Source organism: Martes martes (assembly GCF_963455335.1).
Source record: "Martes martes genome assembly, chromosome: 4".
In the NCBI taxonomy this organism is placed as follows: domain Eukaryota; kingdom Metazoa; phylum Chordata; class Mammalia; order Carnivora; family Mustelidae; genus Martes; species Martes martes.
Window position 1 is genome coordinate 41,352,602 of NC_137891.1, and position 27,059 is coordinate 41,379,660.

Below are 27,059 nucleotides of genomic sequence, written 5' to 3' on the forward strand. Positions count from 1 at the left end.
ACTGTGATACTATTAAGGCTTAAGTACATCTAATTTATAAAACACCTAAATGAGATTTTTTTTATTTATTTGAGAGAGAGTACAGAGGGAGAGTGAGAAGCAGACTCCCTGCTGATCAGAGAGTCCTATGCGGGGCTCAACCTGAGATCATGACGTGAGCCACCCAAGTGCCCCTAAATGAATTTTTTTTCTTAAAGATTTTATTTATTTATGTGAGAGAGAGAATGAGAGAGAGCTTGAGAGGGGAGAAGGTCAGAGGGAGAAGCAGACTCCCCATGGAGCTGGGAGCCCGATGCAGGACTCAATCCTGGGACTCCAGGATCATGACCTGAGCTGAAGACAGTTGCTGACCTAACTGAGCCACCCAGGCGCCCCTAAATGAAATTTTCTTAAAAAGAGAAAACATGGGGTGCCTGGGTGGCTCAGTGGGTTAAAGCCTCTGCCTTCGGCTCGGGTCACGTTCCTAGGGTCCTGGGATTGAGCCCCACATTGGTCTCTCTGCTTGGCAGGGAGCCTGCTTCCCTTCCTCTCTCTCTCTCTCTCTCACTGCCTCTCTGCCTACTTGTAATCTCTCTCTGTCAAATAAATAAATAAAATCTTTAAAGAAAAAAAAAAAGAGAAAACATTTTAATGCTATATTTCTTCTAGATATTGTAATATGCTAAATTATTTATTTTCTAAGTGGTAGGTAATTAGGTAATTAGGTGTTTACTACTCCTTGGATCTTTTTTGCTCCTTATCTTTTTTTTTTTTTAAGATTTTATTTATTTATTTGACAGACAGAGATCACAAGTAGGCAGACAGGCAGACAGAGAGAGAGGGAAGCAGGCTCCCTGCTGAGCAGAAAGCCCGATGCGGGACTTGATCCCAGGACCCTGAGATCATGACCTGAGCCAAAGGCAGAGGCTTAACCCACTGAGCCACCCAGGTAGCCTGCTCTTTATCTTCTACATCACAGAGTTAGGTAAATTTATATATAACCTAAAACTTACTTAGTCATATTTAGTCCAAATTTTACTTCAAGGAATTTCAGCATGTGCCCATTTTCTTTGTGTGGGACAAACATCTGGAAGAAAAAAGGGCAGTTACAACAAAGAACTATTAGCTAGGCTCACAGCAGTATGTTTCTACCTAGAAATAGAAAACACAGCAAGACTATAAAATAAAAACTACAAACTAAAAATGAACTAAATAATACTTGGTATAACAACTAAGCCAGGAGATCTAGTGACCTAAGTCAAATTACTTTATAGTTAATCGTAAAACTATAATGGGGTAGTAAGATTTCCACTTATCCTGCATGACTTAAGTAACTTACCCACTCTTTTCAAAACTTTTACTCATCTCAATTTACTTAATTACTTAATGTTAGTTAATTGTGTAATGGTGACATTTTAAATTAAATGGAAAATAAAGTGTATCTTTTAAGTATATCTACAAAAGAATTAGAATCCTATTTTTCCTATAAATATGATCATTGTTCAACACAAAATTTTACTGTACAAACTCTATTATTATGCTATCTCATTATTCTTATTAAAATTTAGCCCAGTATATTTCATTATTCAACTTGACCTACTACATGAATCTCACATGCAGTTATTTACCTTCATTATAATGTTCAGTGTCACTGTCAGAGTACACACCAAGTAAAAATTAATTACTTTCATTATTTTAGCTATAAAAGTTCCTTTCTTCACATTCAGCTGTGGGGAAGAAATCATAAACAAAGAAGTGAGGTATGAAAAATTAACAATTAAAAGATTCACTGCAAGAATGATAAAAAGGCAATTCTCTTTACCTGAAGGCACTTAGCAAGCATTAAGGCTACTACTAAACTCAATAAAGGAGACACCAATAAAGCTGAATTCTCAAACTGCAGTAAATATCCCAGAAAGAGAGAAAATATATAGATTTTATAAACTTCATGAACCTGTTGGGACAAAACAAGATAAATGAGAATAAAATGAATTTTATTGTACATCTTCTCATTAGTTTCATTTAGAATAGATTTGACTCCAATTATAAAATAAATGCTCAGCTATAATTTAGGATAGTATCCTACAAACGTTCAATCTGTATTTTTAATGTTACAGTAATAATGAATTTATTACTTTCTCAGAAATAACTCTCATAAACAAAGTAAAAAGCTTTAAAACCACGGACATCTTAATCATCCTGAATGAACCTGCTTTCATCTTGATTTAATTTTACTTTGCTTGCCCTGTTATTAAAATCCATCTATACAACATCAAACTGCAAAAATCAGAAGTCACAATCTTTAGAAGCAGTTCCGAAAACCTACCCAATGAAAACCTACTGCCATGAAATCTAACACCAGAGACAAGTATTTTTAGATTTGGTCCATTTAACAATAAGCATAAGAAAGTTAAATTCAATGTCCTAATAGAAGATCTCCCAGGAAAGTCACATGTCTTAGAAAATATCTTTTCTAAAATTCAGTAATATAGTAATTTAACCTATCATAAGATTAATTCCTTTTGGAAAAGGAAAACTAAGATAAAATATAGGCATTAGTTGGGGGAGGAATCGAAGGCAGAGTGCTAAAGGTAAGGGGGAAAAAAAAAAAGGGAAAGGAAAACAGAATGAACAATATCCCTAAGAGGCCAGAGCCATTAAAAAAAGAAATACCTTACTGCTGGAAGGCTGAAGCAATGACTGGGAGAGGCCACAATGGGATCTTCTGAGTGCTGAAAATTTTCTTTTTTTTTTTTTTTTAAAGATTTTTTTTCAGAAAGAGAAAGAGAAAGAGAGAGAGCGAGAGCACACACAAGCAGGGGGAGCAGAGGCAGAGGGAGAAGCAGGTTCCCCACTGAGCAAGTAAGTAGCCCAAAGCAAACTTGATCTCAGGACCCCAGGATCATGACCTGAGCGGAAGACAGCTTAACCGACTGAGCCACCCAGGTGTCCCTGAAAATTTTCTACTTCCTGATTTTGGATGCTGGCTCTGTGGATACACATATGTGCCAGTTAATGAATGACTGTCTCTTAGCTCCCAGCCTATCCCTCCACCGCCTGCCTTGTAATGCTGGGGCTGGAGACTCTGCAATCTATGTTTCTGCTTTTCCAGCTGGCTCCCTATTAAACTCTGCCCAAGTGAAATGCTCGAGACAGATTACAAGGCTGGAGGAGAATGCGGGAGCTGGCAGCTTCCTGTCTGCTTTGCAGCTCCTGTGAATATCCTATTGGCAGTAATTCTTCACTCCAACAGAGCCATTCCTTCTAGCTGAAGCAGCTGAATACAGGTGCAGTCTGTCCAGCACTTGAAGAACCAGCTTTATCACATTCTCTTGCCCCCGAGACCCCAGGGCCAGTTAGCCAGAGCCCCATTCACAGAGGTCTGCGTTGCATTTCCATGGGGCCCTTCCTTCCAGTTTAGAGACACCAGCAAAGCGAGGCAGTGGCCCCTCATTAGCAGTCTGAGTTTCAGCTCCACAGATGTCCCTCCTCTAAATTTTGAAGTTTTAATTAATTCCAAATTCTCCCCTTTGCTTCCTCAGCTCTGGTAGTGGTACCTGCTTCCTACAAAACTGCTACCTCTATGATACTTTCAGGTTCTTACTACCCTTTCAATTAACAAGATAATGACATTATATTTTAAATAATTAACAAGATAATGACATTATATTAACGATTCTTTATCTTAAATTCTCTCTATTCAATTAACCTAAGTGTTTGTATTCATCAGGATTCTGGCTCTTCTAAACATACAGGATTAAGAAAAGAAAGAGCAAGAAGATCCCCAAATTTCTGGCTTGGACAACATATTAAATACTTAATAAATGTTTATAAATAAAAGAAAGATAAGAGAGAGGTGAAAAAGAAAAAGATAAAGAAAGGAACCAAATGCTGATGGGAACATTTAACCATGGCAGGCACTTATATAAACTGCTATAACCATTCTGGACAAAGGCTTAGTATTTAGTTAGGTTGAATAGTCACATATCCTTTGACTTGTAATTCCACTATGAGGTATATACTCGAGAAAAATCTTCCACTTATGTGCCAGGTAAAAACGTTTACAGCAGCACTGGTTATATGGACAATAAACTGGAAAAAATGAAATGTCCATCAACAATAAAACGTATAAATAAAAAAAATGAATGAAATCTAGCTCTGCACATCATCACGGGTGAATCTCAAAAGCAAATGAGATAAAAGTAAACAACACATTGCTTACAGTGTATTTTTTTTAAAGATTTTATTTATTTATTTGACAGAGAGAGATCACAAGTAGGCAGAGAGGCAGGCAGAGAGAGAGAGAGAGAGAGGGAAGCAGGCTCCCTGCTGAGCAGAGAGCCTGGTGTGGGGCTCAATCCCAGGATCCTGAGATCATGACCTGAGCCGAAGGCAGCGGCTTAACCCACTGAGCCACCCAGGCGCCCCTGTGTACAGTGTATTTTTAAAGGACCAGCTAGATAGGTGGTAAAACCCAGAAGGAAACAGGGGAAAGGATTAACAAAATTCAGGACAGCGAGCCTCTGTTAGGGAGGGAGCAGGATGTGACTGGAAACATGAAGAGAGGGACTTCTGGGTATTTCAGCGTTCCATTTCTTGGCCTGGATGGTCAAATACTCGTATTTTATTCTATACAGTATATGTACACTGCATACGTATACTCTTTTGTGCATGTTCTATATGCCACTCTTTTCCTTTTTAAAAGAAATATAAAGGGAAGGCAAACGGGCTGGAAATGGAGAAGAAGCACATGGTTGACTGGTTAAGTAGACCTTCTTTAAGGGAATTTCATAGTGCTTCTAAAAGGGTGGGAAGATGAGTTCAGCAATCTTTTGAGTAGAATTATAAATCAGAGCCTACTAAAACATTTCAAAATAAAGCTTAGAAGCTAAATGATCTTAAGATACAGCACTATAAAAACATTTATTCTCTGGATTTAAAATCACAATTTCAAAATTCAAAATACCTTGTCACTTTGCTCCAGCGAAAAACTATCTAGCAAGAAAAGAGATATTGCTTGAAGAAATAAGAGATAGTGGCTGTACTCCCACATCATCATAAATGTGTAAGTTGAAGCACTCATCAATAAGTAGCAAAATCTCTAGGGAAAACAAAGAAAGAAACTAAGTATCAGTAGCCTTATTACTATAAAAATCTATGAGGTTGTTATCTCAAAGTTGCAGCTCTATCACTGGTTATACTTTAAGCTATATAATTCTAGAAACTTTGTTTTTAAAAGTTGCATAAGTATTACTAAATCCTTATTGAATCAGTAAGATCTTAAATAGAGCACACAGATGCAATCAACGACTTGTCCTTCAAAGTTCATCATCATATTGGGAATTTCAGGATGACAAAGGGAAAAATTTAGTACACTAACAACTCAAAAGAGGTAAAGTAATAAATCTAAGATAATGGTGGCTTTACTAGACTTGGCTGATGGGCTTTTGTTACTGTGACGGTAACTCCACTCACCCTAGAAAATATTTTCACTTCTGTAGTGCTTCATATTTCCCTAAGAGTTTCCATTTAAAGTCTTTTACATCTCAGTCTATTCCACAGTCATGGAAAAGAGCCCATTGCTTTTTTTTATTGCTTCTTAGCAAAAATTTCCCAGTGCTTGTACTGTCAACCACATAAAACTCTCTTTTCCTTTGCTATGGTACTAAACACAAGGATTTCTTGCCCTTGCCTGAAAAATACCTGGGTAAAATAATTTCTGTCCTTCCAAATGTCATCTCTCAAATGATCCCTTAGTGGGAAACCAAGTCTGACAAATCCACTGTTTCTCAGCATATTTCTAACAATCTCTACTTGCTCCAGGGATCTACATTTCTATTCCCAATTTCCCCACCAGCCATGGTGTCAAATGACTTGGTTCTGATAAGAACAGCAAAGGAGAAGGGTAATAAGGGTCTAGTCAAACCTGAGAAAACCGCCATACTCTCTAAAACTTAATTTTCAGACTCAGCTGACTATACTCAATGATAAATTTTGGAGTCAGAAATACCTCAGGCCATCAGCAGGTATAAGGATTTTCGAGCATCCTGAATAAGATTAAGACCAGAGAACAAAATGTAAGAGATGGAAGAAGTCTACCAGTTGGTCAAAGAATAAATACCAACTGCCAGGCCCAGAAGAGCTTAGCACTGACAGAACACATAAACATCTGCTCTTCATATCACCACAGCTATAAGAGAAAGTGTTCTGGAAACTTCTAAGGTAGAACAACCAGAACTGTAATAACAAGGCCTGAAATCATCATCCCCAGAGAAACCAGTTCCGGAAATCGATGAAGGCTCAGATCTAGATCCAGCCTAATTAATCTACTAGACATGTGGATATTACTTCAAGCATAGTAGGAAAAAACTACAGTATAATGAAGCAAATTGCTAATTCCAAGGGTTTATTCTCAAACTATTCTAAAGAAAATGCAGCAAAATAAAAGAAATATACGTCAAACACAATCTGGACAATTAGCTATGTTTTTCCTTTCTCTGAACATTTTCAAAATTCTGTGCACTCTGGTCTACCCCTTACCTTGCTCACTTCATTTTCAACTACGTCTTTATTGTGAACTATTTTATTATACATATTACTTGACACATTAAGTGTGTTTCAGTAATCAACCACAGATGTCTCTAGATAGCTCCAGATAATTGCACAAAATATCTGAGATGCAACTGGGACCACAAGCTCTAGCCTCAAGAATGGGAAGCAAACTACAAAATATGTGATTAAAATATACATATTGCTGTAATCATACTCAGTAATGAAAACAAGCAAACTATTGACAGAATGCAACAACTCACATGGATGTCAAGGGCATTAGGCTAAATGAAAAATGCCAGTCTTGAAGGAAAACATATTATATAATTCAATTTGTATAACCTTTCAAAATGACAAAATCGTAGTGATAGAGAACAGAACAATGGTTACCAGAAAAATAGAAAATAGGCAGCGCTACCATAAAAGTTAACGTTCCAGCCATTTGTAGTCTTTTTTTAAAAGATTTTATTTATTTATTTGACAGAGAGAAAGACAGTGAAAGAGGGAACACAAGCAGGGGGAGTGGGACAGGGAGAAGCAGGCTTCCCGCTGAACAGGGAGCCTGATGCGGGCCTCGATCCCAGGACCCTGAGATCATGACCTTAGCCGAAGGCAAACACCTAACGACTGAGCCACTCAGGCGCCCCTGTAGTCGCTCTTTGTATCTTCATTAATATTTCCTTAACTTGCAAAGACTAAAAGCCATCAATATTAGAGAAAATGGTAAATTAATGAGACAAATTAATTTTCAAAATAATATATTCTTCATATATTTGTCAAGTAACTATACCGAAACAGTGTATCATCTCCTTTTTCCTTAAAATAATTTATCATCTATCAGACTACACTAACAGCGTTATATAATAGGACTACCTAAATATATTCTTTATTATGTAGTAATTAGGCTTCACTAATGATTATAACTTGACTGTTAATATAATTAACTTTAGAATTTTACACCACAGGGGCACCTGGGTAGCTCAGTGGTTAAGCATCTGCCTTCAGCTCAGGTCATGATCTCAGGGTCCTGGAATCGAGTTCTCTATTGGGCTCTCTGCTCGGCAGGGAGCCTGCTTCCCTCTCTCACTCTGCCTGCCTCTCTGCCTACTTGTGATCTCTCTCTGTCAAATAATAAAATCTTTTTAATAAAATAAAATTTTATACCACATTTGCAATACACCAAAATGAACTGTGACAAATAAATTTGTACCTTACCTCTCCATAAGTATTTAAGTTGCTTTTTAAATAGCCTGTAAGTGCAGCAATTTGGCATGCGAAATACGGTAGTGCCCAGTTTTCTCTTAAAGGAATGGAGTATTCAATTCTTGTTGTATCTACCCTAAAGTAAGCCATAAATGAAGAGCAAGATAGCAAGATATTATATTTGTGTAACACAGAACTTTTCAAAGCACTTTCACACAATCTCATTGTTCTCTATACCAATCCTGTGAGTTAGAAATAGATAAAGCCACCACTGTCTATACAGCATCTTTGAGCAAATTAAGCATCTCATCCAGCCCCCATACTCTCCCTTCCAGGAAGACTCAGTGTTGCTGTGTACTGCTTGGTGGAGAGATGGGCCTCTAGAAAAACTGAAAAAGGCACCCCTGCTCTGAGCAGATAGGCCTCATGCTAAGGCAACATATCTTGTTGCAGAAGACACTGGATTTCAGCTCCCACTCTCTCTTCCCTTAATGAGATGGCTACCCTTCTCTAGAGTACAATCTGCATTACATAATTAGCAGGCCTGACAAACCCAAAGTTCTTATCCTCCCTTATTTAAAGAATATGAAGCTCAGCGAGGTGATATGACCTAATCAAAGTCATACAGCTAATAGGTGACGCAACTGGGATTACAGTGCATATCTTCTGATATTTGTTTAATAATCTTTTCAATCAGCAGGTTACCTGGAATTACCATTACAGTAGTCCTTCATGTGATATAACCAGAAACTTTAAAAAATTCCCACAATCACAAATACAGCATGTTTTTCCATGCTCTTCCTAAGTTTCTCCTCAATTTGCACTGACAGCAGGTTGTCTCCTGTACATATCCTCATACCTGAAGACTACCTTTCCAACAATCATTAAATTTGGAATTCATACACCCAAAGGCTCTTTTCCACACAGAAACAAAGATTGCTTTAAAAATTTTATGAAAATTGCCGCATAACTCTCCTAAACAATGGAGGGGGATATATTTGCATACAATTTAGTTCAATTGAATTATGGTATAGGATATTACTTAGCAATGAAAATGAGTAAACTATTGATATGCCCAACATACATGAATCTCAAAGTAATTATGTTGAGTGGAAAAAAAAAACAACAAAAAAGCATATGCTGTATGACTCCATTACATAAAATTCTAGGAAATGCAAACTAATTATAATGACAGAAAGTAGATCATTGATTTCCTGAAGACAACGGGACAGTTAGTAGAGGTGGGGTAAGAAGCATAAAGAAGGAAGCATTACCAGGGGGGAACAAAGAAACTTTTGGGATGACAGATGTTTATTATACTGATTTTGTTGATGGTTTCATGAGCGTGTCTAAATGCCTGAACTGATCAAACCGTACACTTTAAATATACATTTTATGTCAGTTATACCCCAATAAAACTGTTAAAAAGTATTATAAGAAAACCTGTCTTCTACAAATGTATATGTAATTTAATACATATATATGAAAAAACAGGATCATATGTGAAGACCAAATGAAATACAAGCTGTAAAGAACTTAGCAGTGTGTCTACAACCTAGTAAACGATATTAGACTGGCTCTTTTATAATTCTGTAATGAAATACTTTCACCTAATGATATATTAAGATCATCTTTCCATAACTTATGTATCATTAAATACACTTAAAGAATATTTAATGGTCATGACACATCATTATATAGATTAATGATAATCTAACCAATTTCTATTGTTATATACTTACACTGTTTCTGATATTACCTTTTACAAAGATTTTTCAAAACATGAACCAATGTTGGCAGCTCCTTCCGCCCACAGGTCCTGTCCCTGTACTTTAATAAAAACACCTTTTTTTTTTTTTAAAGATTTTATTTGTTCATTTAACAGAGAGGGAACACAAGCAGGGGGAGTGGGACAGGGAGAAGCAGGCTTCCTGCTGAGCAGGGAGCCCGATGCAGGGTTCGATCCCAGGACCCCGGGATCCTGACCTGAGCTAAAGGCAGCCGCTTAACAACTAAGCCACCCAGACACCCCTATAAAAACACCTTTTGCACCAAAACACCACAGAAAACATGAACCAATGTTTCTGTATAGTAATTATTGGTTTCACTGTTTACTTTTAATGTTAATCCATTTGGAGCTTATTTTATAGTATTGTTCCAATACTATCAACTGAACATCATGTATCCTACAGACCATCTATTTTCATATAATACCCTTGAAAAATTATGGAAGTTAACTCTCTACAGACAAATAGGAGATTTCACGTGTCATGAGGCAGGAAGCAGGGAGGAAGGAGAGAATATCTATTCTCAATGAGGATTCCACAAGCCACTCTATCAGCCCAGAACTGGGAAGCTAGACCTGGCACTCACCTCTCTGAAAGTTCACTCACTACCCTTGTCCAGGTCACAGATCATTGCAGGGAAACCTTTAAAACTCTGCACTGGAGAAGGGAAGTCATTGCTACAAAAACTGAGTAAGAGCTCTGTCAGTTATTCTCTTCACCTGGACAGGCCTTTCCATTGCTACTTTCTGAACACCTGAGCTACTCTCTTGCCTTCACCATGCTTGGCAATTGTGAGGACCAGAAGGCTAACAGCAGGAAGCGAGTCAAATTGGGCCAAATGAGACCCAATTTTTCTCCCCAGTGGCAGAGTCTTAACAGCAGCACAAACCAGCAGTTCAAGTAACTAAAATCACCTAGGGCTCACAGGCCTATAAATACATTCACAGAGATTAGCAGGCTCTAAGTTTAATTTTGAGTTTTGTTTTTTTTTTTTAAAGTAATCTCTACACCCAACATGGGGCTTGAACTCACGACCCCAAGATCAAGAGTCACAGGCTCTACTGAGCCAGCCAGGAGCCCCCTGAGTTTTCATTTTAGACACATCATAGTATAAGCATAATCTGGATCATCTGGATGACTACCTTGTAATTCACTATTGCCAGAAGATTTCAGTGTTCACTTCCATGTTTGTGTTAACAATCTGGCTGGCAATGCAGGACTACTTCAATTGGCTTGAGTTAATCAGGAAAAATAAAGAGATGATTATAATACTAAATGATGTATTGCCAAATAAAAACAAAATGATGTCTTGATCGCTGTGGTAAAAAAAGATTTTATAGCGGACTGAGGAGAGCAACAGGCTGAAAAGTGTGTCCTCTCACAGTACCCACCTGTACAGGCTTGCCACACTCAAAAGAACCTCCTGGAAGGGTAGCTTATTTATGCTGAGGGTAGAAATCTGGTTCTAGCAAAATATCATTTTCACATTAAATTAATCTTTTCAGTTACTATTTTCCTGGTTGATTATTTCATTAGTAAACTGGTTTCAGTTTTATAGTACCATAAGCAGCGTAAGCATCCAGAGCATTACCTAGTTTTATATGTAAACAGCATTACAATTCAAATTATTTAAGTAAATACATGGAACCCATGAAAATACAGAACTGAAGTTTGAGAAATGTTGAGTTGGATAACATATAAAACAGTTTGGCATATCAATGCATAATGTGTGAAAGTTAAAAAACATTTACACTGGGCGCCTCCGTGGCTTAGTGGGTTAAGCCTCTGCCTTCAGCTCAGGTCATGATCTCAGGGTCCTGGGATAGAGCCCTGCATCAGGTTCTCTGCTCAGGAGGGAGCCTGCTTCCCCCTCTCTTTCTGCCTGCCTCTCTGCCTACTTGTGATTTCTTTCTCTGTGTCAAATAAATAAATAAAAATCTTTTAAAAAAAAATTTACACAGTATCAGTATAACTTCTGATGGCAGCATATTGCCTTGCACTGATGTATCACAATTTACCTAACCATTCTCTTATATTTAGATGGTTTTCTAATTTTTTGTATTATTGTCCTTTTCTGGATTACTGCCTTGCAATAAAATAGAATTCCTGGGAAACACTATCACCTATATTGAAAAAGCTTACACATGCATGAGTATTCTGAGTATACAAATAGCATCACAACAGAACCAGCATGGTATGTCACCATTATTTTGTGAGCTATACCTTTAGAACATGTGCATTTCCTCGCATCTTACCTCTTTGTTATTACTAATGAAAATTATTTTGGGGGGGGCCAAAGACTAACTTTATTTTTTTTTTAAGATTTTATTTATTTGAGAGAGAGAAAGCAGAGGCAGGAGGAGGGGGTAGAGGGAGAGGGAGAAGTAGGCTACCCACTGAACAGGGTGCCTGATGTGGGGCTTGACCCCAGGACTCTGAAATCATGACCTAAGCAGAAGGCAGACTCTTCACTGACTCAGCCACCCAGGCGCCCCCAAAGACTAACTTTAATATACACTTTTAATCACACACTTTTTTTCTTTGCCCTTCAAATACAAAGATGTTTCCACTGAAATGATACCCAGATATGTATTTGTAGATTAGGAGATCAGTAGGGACTGTTCCATATTGTTTATATGTGAAGCCAGGTCTCAGGTGAGCCCATTTTTGTGATATACATGTTATAAGGGAGTCAGTCGCCCTTGATTTTTTCCCCCACTACTGTCTATACAGTGTGGTTTCCTAAAATTTCCTCTAATATTCTAGTATGTGTACATCTTTTGGTTTTATAATCCTGCTTTCCCCTGCTGGTATTAAGGAACATGTAACACAAAATACAATTACCAACACCAATAATATAACGGAATGACTAAAATCTTTTTATACTTTTCTAGGTATTCATATATAAACTCTAAAGCTGGTGCATAGGGGTGCCCAGGCCTGGGTGGCTCAGCTCAGGTCATGACCTCAGGATGTGAGATCAAATCCTGTGTTGGGCTCCACACTTAGTGTAGAGTCTGCTTGGGACTCTGTCCCTCTCCCTCTGCACCGTCCCCCAACCTCACTCACATGCACGCACTCTGTCTCTTCAAATAAATAAATAAATAATCTTAAACAAGAGCTGGTGAATAGGAAAAGCATATTCTCTTTCATAGCATCAAAATATATTTTGCAGCATAAAATATATACCAATGAAAAATGAACAAAGAGCAAAACAAATAAAAACTACCTGCTAAGAATATTTTAATTGCCAAAGGATACATTTTAGTAGGACATATCAGGTTAATTTTTCTACATAATTCCAGCTCCAGTTCCCAAGGATACACACTGTACAATGAAATAAGGCAATTTCCTTCTAATTCTAAGTGTCTCTAAAATACTCTATTTGGAAAGGACTCCTATTATTCTTTAATGCTGCTATTCTTACACGGAAAAGTTGCCTGGCCTTCCTCTTCAAACTTCCAATAAAGATAAAGGTAAGTCTAGAAATTAAACAAAATGAATATTAAAAATTAACTACTAGGGTGCCTGGCTGGCTCAGCTGGAAGAGCATGTGACTCTTGATCTCAGGGTCCTCAGTTTAAGCCCCACATGGAGGACATGAAGCCCACTTAAAGAAAAAGAAAGTCTGCTGCCTATAGTAGCCAGTTTCCAAGATGGTCTGCAATGTATTAAAATCCTGTGTAGTTACTTCCCACAATGCACCAAAGTCAGTGCATGATCAATAGAACATGGCAGAGTAATGTCCTAACATTTCTGGTATTAGGTTATAAAAGAGATCTCACTTCCATGATGGCACACTCACTCCACGCTCTTTTGGATCACTCATGCTAAAGAAAGCCAGTAGCCAAATTGTGAACAGCTCTATGGTGAGGCTCAGGTGATGAGAAACTAAGGCCTTCCAGGTCAACAATCAGCAAGTTACTGAGGCTTCTTGTAAAAAAGTCACATGAATGAGCTTGGAAGTATATGGTTCAGGCCAGTCAAGCCTCCAGATGACTATAACCCAAAACAACTTTTTTTTTTTTTTTTAATTTATTTACTTATTTGGCAGAGAGCAGAAGAGTACAAGCAGGGGGAACAGCAGAGGAAGAGGGAGAAGCAGGCTCCCAGTTGAGCAGGGAGCCCTCTGCGGGTCTTGATCCCAGGCCTCTGGGATCAAGCAAACGCAGACGCTTAACCATCTGAGCCACCCAGGTGCCCCACCCTAAACAACTCCTGACTGTACCCTCAAAAACGGGTCCTGAAACAGGACCACCCAGTTAAGCCACTGTGGATTCCTGACCATCAGAAACTGACATAATGTTTATTGTTTTAAGCTGTTAAGTTTTAGGCTAATTTGGTATGCAGCAATAACTAACACATCACACAATCAAGAAAGCAATCCTTCAATTATTGTAAATACCAGTTTTGTACTAAATAAATTTCATTCTAAAAAGCAAAACTTCCTAGACCTAGTCTATGAGTTCTGAAATACTGAGTGGACTATTAAATTTCTAACAATGAATCCTTAATAGAATTTTAGAAATTTTAGAAAAGTGCACGGCAACTTAAAATATTCTCTAACAAGCACTTTTCTGATGTAACAAGAAATCATCTTATCCTTGTAGCATCTACACTAGATTCGCTAATATTAGTCTATACTAAAAGAAACTAAAGCTCCATAGAGAAGTGGCTAATTCCAAATCTTTCACAGGGAATGTATAAGGTGATCCTGCTCACCTTGTTGAGCCAGAAAACAATAGAGCTTTCAAAAGTTAATGAAGATGTGTTAAAAGAACTCAGCAGTTAGCCTGAAAGGACTTGTATTAACCAAAGTTGTAACAACTTGAACAACAAAAACAACGGTGGTAATGGATTTAGCACTATTGAATCAATGAAAATCCCAAAGTAGAAAAACATGCTTAAAAAAGAGAATACATACAAATGGCTACCAGACACATGAAAAAATGTTCATCATCACTAGCCATCAGGGAGATTCAAATCAAAACCACATTGAGATACCACCTTACACCAGTTAGAATGGCCAAAATTAGCAAGACAGGAAACAACGTGTGTTGGAGAGGATGTGGAGAGAGGGGAACCCTCTTACACTGTTGGTGGGAATGCAAACTGGTGCAGCCACTTTGGAGAACAGTGTGGAGATTCCTCAGGAAATTAAAAATAGAGCTTCCCTATGACCCTGCAATTGCACTGCTGGGTATTTACCCCAAAGATACAGATGTAGTGAAAAGAAGGGCCATCTGTACCCCAATGTTTATAGCAGCAATGGCCACGGTCGCCAAACTGTGGAAAGAACCAAGATGCCCTTCAACGGATGAATGGATAAGGAAGATGTGGTCCATATACACTATGGAGTATTATGCCTCCATCAGAAAGGACGAATACCCAACTTTTGTAGCAACATGGACAGGACTGGAAGAGATTATGCTGAGTGAAATAAGTCAAACAGAGAAAGTCAAGTATCATATGGTTTCACTTATTGGTGGAGCATAACAAATAATATAGAGGACAAGGGTAGATGGAGAGGAGAAGGGAGTTGAGGGAAATTGGAAGGGGAGGTGAACCATGAGAGACTATGGACTCTGAAAAACAACGTGAGGGTTTTGAAGGGGCGGGGTGGGAGGGTGGGGGAACCAGGTGGTGGGTATTAGGGAGGGCACAGATTGCATGGAGCACTGGGTGTGGTGAAAAAACAATGAATACTGTTACGCTGAAAATAAATAAAAAATTTAAATTAAAAAAAAAAAAGAGAATACCAATGCTTAAAAAAAAGGAAGACATACTGGCTCAGTCAGTAGAGCATACAACTCTAAATCTCAAGGTTGTGAGTTCAAGCCACATGTTGAGGGTAGAGCCTACTTTAAAATAAATAAATAAATATATATATATATATAAATACATTAAATATATAACTATAAATATATATATAAATATATAACTATATTAAAAATATATTTTTAAAAGAATACCAGAAAGTTTGTTTTATCACTGTATGAGGCAGCCATTAAACAATTTCTTAGAAATGGGTAAAGTGAAATTAAGCATTTTTCTGACTTTCTAATAGCAACTGAATTTAAAGGTAACCGAAGAACCCCGGTTAATAAATAAATACTCTAGGGATGAATACTCTAGGGACGCCCGGGTGGCTCAGTCAGTAGAGCATCCAACTCTTGATCTCAGGGTTGTGAGTTCATGCCCTGTGTTTTGGGGATGGAGCCTACTTTAAAAAAAAAAAATAAAGAAAATAAAGAAAAACTCTACCTTTTAAGAATGAAGAATATAGCTAATGAAAACAGAAAAATGTAATTCAAGGGGCACCTGGTTGGCTCAGTTGGTTAAGCATCCAACTCTTGTTTTTGGCTCAGGTCATGATCTTGGGGTCCTGGAACTGAGCCCTAAGTTGGGCTCCCTGCTTGGCAAGGAGTCTGCTTCCCCTCTCTCTCTCTCCCCCTGCCCCTCCCCACTTATTTGCACTCTCTCTAAAATAAATAAATCTTTAAAAAAAGAAAAATATAATTTAATAAACCCTGATGTAATCACTAATTTCAGCAAAGATTAGCAACTGGAGTTACAACCCTTAGGTAAATGGTTAATGTTAAAAAGGACATTCATGTGGTACCCCAAAACACCACACAAATTATATTCTAGTCATACTATTCAATGAAGAAATGTCATCCCCCAAACCAGCAGTCAATCTCAGACTCACTAGAGGTAGGCCACATAAATACCATGTAACTTTTAATATCATGTAACATGAAAAACCCATCATCTATGATTTTTTTTTCATCTATGATACATTCTAACTAGAATTGTTCTCTTGAATTAATCAAGTCTTTGATATAACTTCCAGATTATAGAAACACAAAGAGGAAAGAGCTAGATGACACCACAAGAAAGCAAAAAGAGAAATCCATAAGGTGGGACATTCTGTAGGACAACTAACTGGTCTCTTCAATTAAAAAAAAAGGGGGATTATGGAGGGCTTAAAGAGAATTAAGGAGGGGCACCTGCTGGCTCAGTCAACAGAGCACTGGACTCTTGATCACAGTCTTGAGTTCGAGTCTCACATTGGGCATAGAGCTTACTTAAAAAAAATTGGGCAGGAGCACAGAGTCTGAAGCAGGGCTCAATCTCATGACCCTGAAATCACGACCTGAGCTGAAATCAAGAGTCAGATGCTTAACCAGACGCTTAACCAACTGAGCCACCCCGGTGTCCTTAAAGAAGATTTTTAAAAAATCCTTTATATCAAATTACTGGCAACACGTGACTCTAAATATAAACAAAGCCCAGTAAGAGCTATAGATCTTAATGCTGAGTCTCAATAATTTGAAAGTAGTATATTTTTTATTTAGCAATTGCCAAAAGAAAATATTATAACAGAATGTTTCATTTTTAGTCATGATAAGTGTTAGGGGAGAAAAGTATAATGGAAAGAAAGAATATCCATCCTTCAAAACTAAACTTTAGACACTGACCAATGCCAAGAAAATTTTTATGTCTCAAACCAGCCCTCCATTTCTAAAGACCCACTCCCTACTTTCTTTTTATTCACAATTAAAGAAAGGGGGATGCTCTGATTACCAAAAGGGATGGGTTTATTCATTCAGAGCACTCTGTGATAGATTAATACAGAATCCTTATCTGTGGTGATTAACTTAATAGTGATATATGTGATGCCTCTCCTTTTCACAAAATCATGTCGTCAGCTTTAAATAAAAGAGGAAAGAAAAGGCACATCCATGTATGCCAAAGTTACTATGTCTGATAAAAGAGATGTAAGGTAGATGTATTATTCTTCAGTTGTTGCATGACAAATGACCACACAAGTATAGACTTAAAACAACATAAATTTATTAGCTCACAAACCTACCCCAGTATTTCTGAATATTCTGCTCAGGGTCTCCCTAAGCTAACATCAAAATATCAGCCAGGGCTGCTGTTCTCATCCCAGGGCTCGTGGTCCTTCCCGGGGTCACTGGTTATTGGCAAAATTCATTTCCTCCTCACTTCACAGCAACAGCGTAGCAATCCATCTCATGCTTCAAATATCTCTGACTTGCCCTTCGGCACCAGATGTAAAAAGATCTCCACCTTTAAGGGCTCATACGGTTGATTAGATCAGGTCCACTAGGAAATCTTCCTACCTTAAGGTCAACTGTGCCATTTAACATAACAATCAAAGGAATGATATCTCATCTTATGCACAGGTGGGGATTAGGGTGTGGAATATTTTGGGGGTGGCATTTTTAGAACAAAATACCACAGCCATAAAAAAATAAAACTGTAAAACTTAATTTAAAAACCATTTCTTACCTGTTAATAATGAACCATGCAACAGTAAGCATTCCTGCTAGCCATGTTCCACTCATAAGCCAACTTGTAACAAATAAAGCAGTAACATATATTCCTTGCAATCCAAAAACAATGCCAATATAGAAATAAACTGGCTCAATAATCTCCTAATTGGGGGGGGAAAAAAGAGGAGATATTACAATGACATTACATAATTTTAATTATTTGCAAATATGTAAGAAAATAAATATTAAAGTCAAAAGAAAACATACATTGCTACCAGTTGCTTGATATAAAACACTGGCAATAAGTTCTGGATACAGAGACATTTGCTGCACTGCATTTATAGTCTTCAGAGATACAGTTTTGTTATTGTGTGTCAATTCATAAACACCTAAGGACAGAAAAATTTTTCTCCAGATTATTTATTCTGCTTTTACAATAATTAAACATGTCATTCAGAGATCATTAAATATTTTAAATATTTACTAATTACCAAGAAAATCTCAAAGTAAAATACACTGAGTGTGCCTCATTTTTCCAATGCTTTTAATTAAGTATAAGAAAGAATAATACTTATACTCTAAGACAAATCTCCAAATTCAAGTGTTCCCACATAGTAGAACAATGTTTTATTTTAGAGAAGTGTTGTTACTAAAAATACAAAAGTATAGGGGCACCTGAGTGGCTCAGCTGATTAACTGACTGCCTTCAGCTCAGGTCATGATCTTGGAGTCCCAGGATGGAGTCCAGAAATCATACCCCGTGCTCAGCAGGGAAGTCTGCCTCTCCCTCTGACCCTCTCCCGTCCCATGCTCTCTCTCTCTCTCTCAAATAAAATAAAATCTTAAAAAAAAAAAAAAAAATGTGGGGGGTACGTAGCTGGTTCAGTCAGTAGAACATGCAACTCTTGACCTCAGGGTCCTGAGTTTAAGCCCTATGTTGGTACAGTAAAAAAAAAAAAAAAAATACAAATGTGGTTATCATACCTCTTTCAAATGAGGGTGCTTTTAACATATCTTTATAATAAGAGTAATAAATGGCACTGTCACCTTGAAATGTGATTTCTCGTTCAAGCTCCTAAAAGAAAATGAAATGATTATTTAAATACCAGTATCCTAAACTTCACCTGCAATCTTCTTTCTCTACATCTTCTAAATTAATGCTATTCATTTATCCTTTTATTCAAAGAAACATACTTGAATTTTCCTTTAATCACTAGTGGACACATTAAGGAGTTAAACTTTTCAATAATCTGACAATTATTTTAACGAAACACCTAAGGTTTGGGGCACCTGGGTGGCTCAGTCAGTTAAGTGTCCAACTCTTTTTTTTTTTTTTTTAAAGATTTTATTTATTTAATTGACAGAGAGAGAGATCACAAGTAGGCAGAGAGGCAGGCAGAGAGAGAGGGGAGGAAGCAGGCTCCCTGCCGAGCAGAGAGCCCTATGCGGGGCTCGATCCCAGGACCCCGAGATCATGACCTGAGCTGAAGGCAGAGGCTTTAACCCACTGAGCCACCCAGGCGCCCCAAGTGTCCAACTCTTGATTTGGGCTTGGGTCGTGATCTCAGAATCCTGAGACTAAGCCCTGCATCAGGCTCTGTGCTCAGCAGAGTCTGCTTGAGAGTCTCTTCCCCTCTCTTTGCACTTCTCCCTGCTCACATGCTCTCTCTCAAATAAACTAATCTTAAAAAAAAAAAAAGAAAGAAACACCTAAGGTTTAAAATGGATTGTAGCTCATAAGGCATTTACCTATTATATATAAGGAAAATCTAGAAGGAAAACCAGAAAAAATGCCCTAAGGACAGCAAGAATAGTAAGGCAGGTAATAAAAAACGATGGTTGAGGGGCGCCTGGGTGGCTCAGGGGATTGGAGCCTCTGCCTTCGGCTCAGGTCATGGTCCCAGGGTCCTGGGATCGAGCCCCGCATCGGGCTCTCTGCTCGGCAGGGAGCCTGCTTCCTCCTCTCTCTCTCTCTGCCTGCCTCTCTGCCTACTTGAGATCTCTGTCTGTCAAATAAATAAATAAAATCCTTAAAAAAAAAAAATGATGGTTGAAGTGTTAAAGTCCATAATAAAAAAGAAAAATTTAAGAAGAAATCAGTATTTTCTATTGCTTTTCCACTTCCTTAAATATCCAGAACTATAAGCCCTTAACTCTTTTCTATAGCAAGAACACCTAATCAGTGCTTTTCAAAAGAAATTCCAGAAACAGAGGCAAATCTTAAGTTCCTAAAATTGAGTTATACAGGGTGCCAGAGTAGCTTAGTCAGTTAAGCATCTGACTCTGATTTCAGCTCAGGTCCTGAGATTATGACCTGAGGGGTCATGAGATGATCTCCTGAGAGATCATGACCTGAGGGGTCATGAGAAGGCTCATGACCTCTTAGGGTCGTGAGGTTGAGCCCGGCTCCACATCAGACTCCATGCTCAGCAGGGAGTCTGTGATTCTCACCCTTGCCCCACTCCCCAACTCATGTTCTCTCTTGCTCTCTAAAAATAAATAAACCTTTTAAAAAATTATTATTAAAAATCGGGCTATATAGGTAATTCAAAAACCATGAAAAACCTTGTGCATTTCATATAAATCAAGCTTTTGTAAATCTATAGTCTCTGAAAATGAAACTCCTTTATTAACATTTATCAATTAATGTAAAAGATACCAGAGCAGTTTTCCCTAAGTTTGGCTAACAGAATTTCCTAAGATATAAATGGGTATTACCCAAAGAGTTCTATAGTTAAATTAGTTGTGCAAAGGCAGCATTAAAGAAAATGGGTTTCTTTAAGACTTCCCAGAGTATCAGTATATCTCATGCAACTGTGAATCTCTAGGAGGAAACCTTTTCTAGATCTATTTGACCAGTGAATTTTTTCCCCATTTAGAGCTTATTAATCAAAATAAATTTCCTTAACAACAAAAATCAGATAAATTTCCTTAAAATGATTCTTTATTAATGGAAATAGATTTGTTTCTTTCCAAGATTTCAAAGATATAAACTTTTGATCACTGCTTCTCAAATTTAATGTGCATGTGAGTTTCAGACATCTTATTAAAAGATATCTGATTAGCGGCGACTAGGTGGCTCAGTGGGTTAATGGCTGCCTTCGGCTCGGGTCATGATCCTGGGGTCCTGGGATCGAGCCCCGCATCGGGCTCCCTGCTCAGTGGAGAGCCTGCTTCTCCCTCTCCCTCACCACTCTGCATGCTTGTGCTCTGTCGCTACCTCTCTGCTAAATAAAAAAAAATCTTTAAAAAAAAAAAGATCTCCCATTAGATTTTGATTCTGATTCTAAAGTGGGGCCTGAGAATCTGCAATTCTAAAAAAGCTCCCAGGTAAAGTCAATGTTCCTAACTCATACAGTCTTATAAAAAACAGTATTTTTTGATGCATGCCTTCTATATTTTCAAATCTTTGGTTGTTCTCAATGCTGCTTACTCAACAGAATTGCTTGGACATATTTTAAAACACTGATCCTAGACACTTCCCGCTACCCCAGCTAAGAATATGTGAGCTTTTTAAAAGCTCATCAGATGGTTCTACTGTACGTCCAGTATTATCAAGGAAATAGGATATGCTACAGTAATAGCTTTTGTCAAATCAATACAGGCAATTATTCAGCTAAATGTTTTGGTGGGATGAGGTCAATCAATGGCTGCTCAAAAATAACAACAAAACAGTCTGGACTAAAAAAGAAAACAAAACTCTTTAGATTCAAGTGGTAACTCTGTGAACCTTATCAATCCATGAAAGGTATATCTGACTGTGAAGGAAAGTCCGAGAACAAATTTACTCAAAGGCTAAATTATGAATTATGTAAGTAACTATAGTGACTAAAGGTCTGTGGAATACACATGATTTAAAACCAGACATTAAACATACTAATATGAAGAGACATCTTAATAAATACTGTCAAGCATGTTAATAATTTCCACACCCCCAAAACATTCTAATCGTGTAATCTAAAAATTGAAATATTTTACTGCTGAAATGTTTTTGAAATGTAAACTACCAAAACTAGTAAAAGTATGACTAAACTTGGTAACATTTCACTGTCATTAAAAGCCCCTGATAGATTAGTAGCATGATAAATAAAAAGCATCCTCATAGTTTTTATTCCATGGCCTAGAAATACATTGTATTACATTTTTTAAGGTTGATGTTTTGACTGTGTTCTCAAAATAGCTCCTACACCATTTTGTGTCTAATGACTGTACATAAGAAAGCACTTGTCATACTTATCACACGTATAGTTTGGCTCCCTGAAAAACACATTATTTAGATTAAAGTTAAATACTCAAACAACTTCCATATGCTCAAAATTCTTTCTTCTTACCTGCCTGTTGGAAAACCAGAATTTCCGTTCATGGTATGCTGATAAATAGAGAGCATACATCATACCACTAGTAACTGCTGCAAGACAGCCAATGAAAATCTTTGCAAAGCGCTGAAATAATACATCTGAAAAAGCATATTAAAAGCAATCAGATGTAGATGATATTTATATTAATGCACTTCTATTTTTAAAAAGTAATTAAAAGGTAGTATGTACCCTTGATAAGATGTGAGGAAAATGGCATTCTAACTCTGTGTTCTTCCTCCCCAAAACCTATATCCACAGTCTAATGAGAAAAACAGCAGACAAATTCCAAAAGAAAGACATCCTAAATATACCTGACCAGTATTCCTCGAAACTGTCAAGGTCACAGAAAACAAGGAAAACCTAAAAAACTGCCAAACCCAAAAGAGTCTAAGGAGACATGCCGACTAAATGTCATGTAAGATCCTGGAACAGCAAAAGGACATTTGGTAATTAAGCAAATCTGAATAAAGTATGGATCTTATTTAAAAATAGTGTATTATGGAATACTATGCAGCCATCAAGAGATACGAAATCTTGCCATCTGCAATTACATGGACAGAACTAGAGGGTATTATGCTAAGTGAAATAAGTCAATCAGAGAAAGACAACTATCATATGATCTCTCTGATATGAGGAATTTGAGGCAGGGTGAGGGGGTCATGGGGGTTAGGGAGGGAAAAAATGAAAAAACATGGGTTGGGAGGGAGACAATCCATAAGAGACTCTTTATCTCACGAAACAAACTGAGGGTTGCTGGAGGGTAGAGGGGTAGGGACAGGGTGGGTGGCTGGGTAATGGACATTGGGGAGGGTATGTGCTATGGTGAGTGCTGTGTAATGTGTAAGCCTAATGATTCACAGACCTGAACCCCTGGGGAAATAATACATTATATGTTAATAAAAAAATAAAAAATAAAAACAGTGTATTAATACTGGTTCATTAACTGTAACAAAAATACCATACTAATACAAAATGTTAATAAAAGGGAAAATTCTATGTGTGGGCAGAGGGAGGGTGTAAGAAGGAAACTCTGCACTATCTGTCCAGTTCTATAAACCAAAAAAGATTTCAAAAATCAAAGCCTATTACTCAAGGAAAATAATAAAAGGTATGCACTACCAACATCTAAAGAAAAAAATACAGGTTCATTCAGAATTACTATCAATAGCGTTTCCTTATCAAGGAATTTTTTTCTTTATTGAGGAATAATTTACATACTATAGATTACAGCCATTTAAAATATATGTAATTCAATCATTTTTAATGTTTATATATTTAAAAATCATATGCCAACTATTATATATATGTAACTATTTCTTGATGAAATAACATAAGACACATGTGAATTTTCTACACACAGGATGATTTAATCCTGCTCTACTCTAGCTATTAGGTATAACAAACACAGGCCTAAGGGGCCAAAGCCCAATGTTTGATTACTAAATGACTGGTAGATCTGTAAAACTCAACTTGCTGATTTATGAGGTTAGCTAAACTAAAATCTTAGCCATTTTCAAAATATTAGTTAATAAATATTAGTTTTCATGGAACACTAGAGACACTGATAGACAAAGCAGTTAGATAGACTAAGTCAATAAGAATTACATTCAAAATGCTTGAAAAACACTACCCAATAAATCAAATATTAGTATCAGTAGGATACAATTGCTTTAAAAATTACTGCTTTCAAAAGCATTTGTAAGACATTTGGCCTGGCACATAGTAAGAGCTCAGCAAATACTACTATTGTTGAGATACAGAAATATACATGCAAAAATATATAAGATAGTTGATTAAAGCAATGTTAACACAATATGAACTATAAAAAACTGGTAAAAAAAAAAAAACACCAATGGTGGCAGTTTGGCAAAAGTCTTCAAAGTTTCTGAACATGTGTCCTGGTTTGTTTGTTTGTTTGTTTTCCCCCATTAATTCTTTGGAATAATTTTTTGTTCATTAATTCTTTAGATAATGGCAAGTTAATCCTAATTGTCAGGGGTTATTATAAAAAGTATGTAAACCAAATCCTACATATAAATGCCTTACCTTAATACTAAATATGGTGTTTTCAAAGTTTATTGTGAAGAGTCAAATATGGAATAAGAAAAAAAGAGCACTAAATAAATATCAGTATCAACAACACAGGGCATAGTTAGGTAACATTTAAAGCAAAGGAAAAAGCTAAGAACATGTTAGGAAAAGAAATGTAGGATTCCATTTCACAAAAAGGAAAAAAAAAAAAAGAAGAAAAGAGGAAAAAAAAAAAAGTATAAGGGCACTGAAAAAAATGTAATACTGGCCAAAACTTTTGTTCTATCTACTGGAATTATTTATACATTTTATTTTATAACACATTTCTCTATTTTCCACATCTCTAGAAATAAAAAAATATGTTTTTGTATTCAGGGGGAAAATACTATTTTACAGTAGTTAGCTCTAGATTGTTTAATTATCTTGCTTGTATTTTCTAAAATGTTTTTAAATGACCACTCTATTAATAAGCTTTTCTATAATTAAAAAAAAAATTATCCCAAACCACTAGTGGCTTCAAAATACAGGTTTATTTCTCACTTGTGCTACTTGTGGGTTTGGGGCCCATAGTGACTCTCCACCCAATTCCACACTTTAGATTAGCTGCGGCTCTTCTTGTTTCTTCTTCGGAGTCCCAGACTGGGGTCAGTGGCTACTCTCATGAAAGAGGATAAGAGCAGGAGAACTGGATGCCTGGATGGCCCAGTCATTCATTCAAGCATCTGCCTTCAGCTCAGGTCATAATCCCAGGGTCTTGGGATGGAGCCCCACATCAGGCTCCTGCTCTGCGAGGAGCCTGCTTCTCTCTCTCCCTCTGCCTGCCACTCCCCTTGCTTCGGCTCTCTCTTTTTCAGTCAAATGAATAAATAAAATCTTAAAAAAAAAAAAAAAAGAGCAGGAAAACAGGCAGAGAATACAATGTCTCTTACAGTTTCTGGTCAAAACTAGAACATGCTACTTCCAGAGACAGTCCATTGGTCCAGGCGAGTCACATCGGTAAGCCTGACAATGAGGGAACAAAGTATACACTGCCTCACTCCAAATGACATGGCAAGGGAAGAAATGGATAATTCATTTTAGGGAAAGGATAAAACACTTGCAAACAATAAAAAAGTCTATCAGGGTCTGCCCCATTTGTCACAAATATTCACTTCCCTCCAAAGGCAAACCACTCACTCCTTCTCAAGAAAGACACCCTAAGAACAGCTTATTCAGCTTGTTTCCTGCATGTATATATCATTTTAAGACCTGAATAGTTATATTCTTTTTAACCTAGGCTGACAGTTCTTTTAACAGTACATCTCTCCCAAAAGCTTAGCAGGTAATTCTCGATATTCACTTAACAGAAATAACAAACGCCCACAGAAAGATCTGTAGAACTGTGGTCACAGAAGCCTTATTCTTAATAGCTAAATACTGAAAATTAGGGCACCTGGGTGGCTCAGTCGTTAAGCATCTGCCTTCAGCTCGGGTCATGATTCCAGGGTCCTGGGATCAAGTCCCACGTCAGGCTCCCTGCTCAGCAAAGAGCCTGCTTCTCCCTCTCCCACTCCCCCTGCTTGTGTTCCCTCTCCCACTGTCTGTCTCTCTGTCAATTAAATAAATAAAATCTTAAAATAAAATAAAAATAAATAAATCAATACTGAAAATTACTCAAATGTCCAACAAGAACAGAATAGATAAAAAATTATACCAACATGAATGAATCTCAAAATGATTCACTTAGCCGAGCTAAGTGAAAAAATCCAGACATAAAAGCATACATGTTATACAATTCCATTTACAGGAAATTCTACAACATGCAAAACTAATTAATAAGAAGAGTGGTTATTGGGACGTCTGGGTGGCTCAGTAGGTTAAATGGCTGCTTTCAGCTCAGGTCATGATCCCACGGTCTGGGATTGAGTCCCACATCCAGCTTCCTGTTCAGTGGGGAGCCTGCTTCTCCCTCTGCCTGCCGCTGCTCCCTCTCTTGCACAAATGAATAAATAAAATCTTTTTTTAAAAAAAAGAGTGGTTGGGGGCACCTGGGTAGCTCAGTGGGTTAAAGCCTCTGCCTTCAGCTCAGGTCATGATCTCAGGGTCCTGGGACTAAACTCCGCATCGGGCTCTCTGCTCAGCAAGGAACCTGCTTCCCTTCCTCTCTCTCTGTCTGCCTCTCTGTCATCTCTGTCTGTCAAATAAATTAATTAATTAATTAAAAAAAAAAGAGTGGTTGTCTTCGGGGGTGGGGGAGGAACAGGGAAAATCTGGAAGGGGGTACAAAGAAACTTTCCGGGGTAATGGAAATGTTCTGTATCATGTTTCAACTGTACTCCTGCGTCAAAACTCATTTAATTAAATGCCTAAGATTCTGTGAATTTTACTATAAGCTAATTATAGAAGTATACCTCAGAGATGGTACAGGTTCAGTTCCAGACTACTGCAATAAAGCAGATACTGCCATAAGCGTACTAAGTGAATTTTTTGGTTTCCTGGTTATATAAAAGTTAAGTTTACACTACACTGTAGCATTATGTCTTTAAAAAAAAAAAGTACATATCTTAACAAACAGTTCATTGCTAAAATATACTAACCGTCACCTGAGCTATCATAGAGTCATAATTACTGACCACAGGTCACTAAAACAGATATAATGATAAAGTGTGAACTACTGCGAGAATTACCAAAATATGACACAGAGACAGGAAATAAGCAAATGGGGTTGGAAATGGTGCTGTTAGACTTGCTCAGCACAGCGTTGCCACTAACCTACAATTCATTAAAAAAAAAAAAAAGATATCTGCAAAGCACAATAAAGTGAAGCACAATAAAAGGAGGTATGCCTGTACCTTAATTTTTAAAAAGCA

At 37.3% G+C, this 27,059-nt stretch overlaps 1 protein-coding gene across 1 annotated transcript in view; it reads right to left on the bottom strand.

Moving 5' to 3' along the window:
* Positions 1 to 27,059, bottom strand: part of DPY19L4 (dpy-19 like 4) — a 69,934-nt gene that overhangs the window by 31,671 nt on the left and 11,204 nt on the right. The window contains exons 3-11 of the mRNA XM_080802635.1: positions 22,153 to 22,277; positions 18,806 to 18,896; positions 18,089 to 18,210; positions 17,838 to 17,983; positions 7,744 to 7,867; positions 4,946 to 5,080; positions 1,802 to 1,933; positions 1,608 to 1,706; positions 993 to 1,066 (exon numbers count right to left, since the gene is read on the bottom strand). Coding sequence (XP_080658761.1) covers positions 993 to 1,066; positions 1,608 to 1,706; positions 1,802 to 1,933; positions 4,946 to 5,080; positions 7,744 to 7,867; positions 17,838 to 17,983; positions 18,089 to 18,210; positions 18,806 to 18,896; positions 22,153 to 22,277 — 1,048 coding nt within the window. The remainder of the gene's footprint in view (positions 1 to 992; positions 1,067 to 1,607; positions 1,707 to 1,801; positions 1,934 to 4,945; positions 5,081 to 7,743; positions 7,868 to 17,837; positions 17,984 to 18,088; positions 18,211 to 18,805; positions 18,897 to 22,152; positions 22,278 to 27,059) is intronic.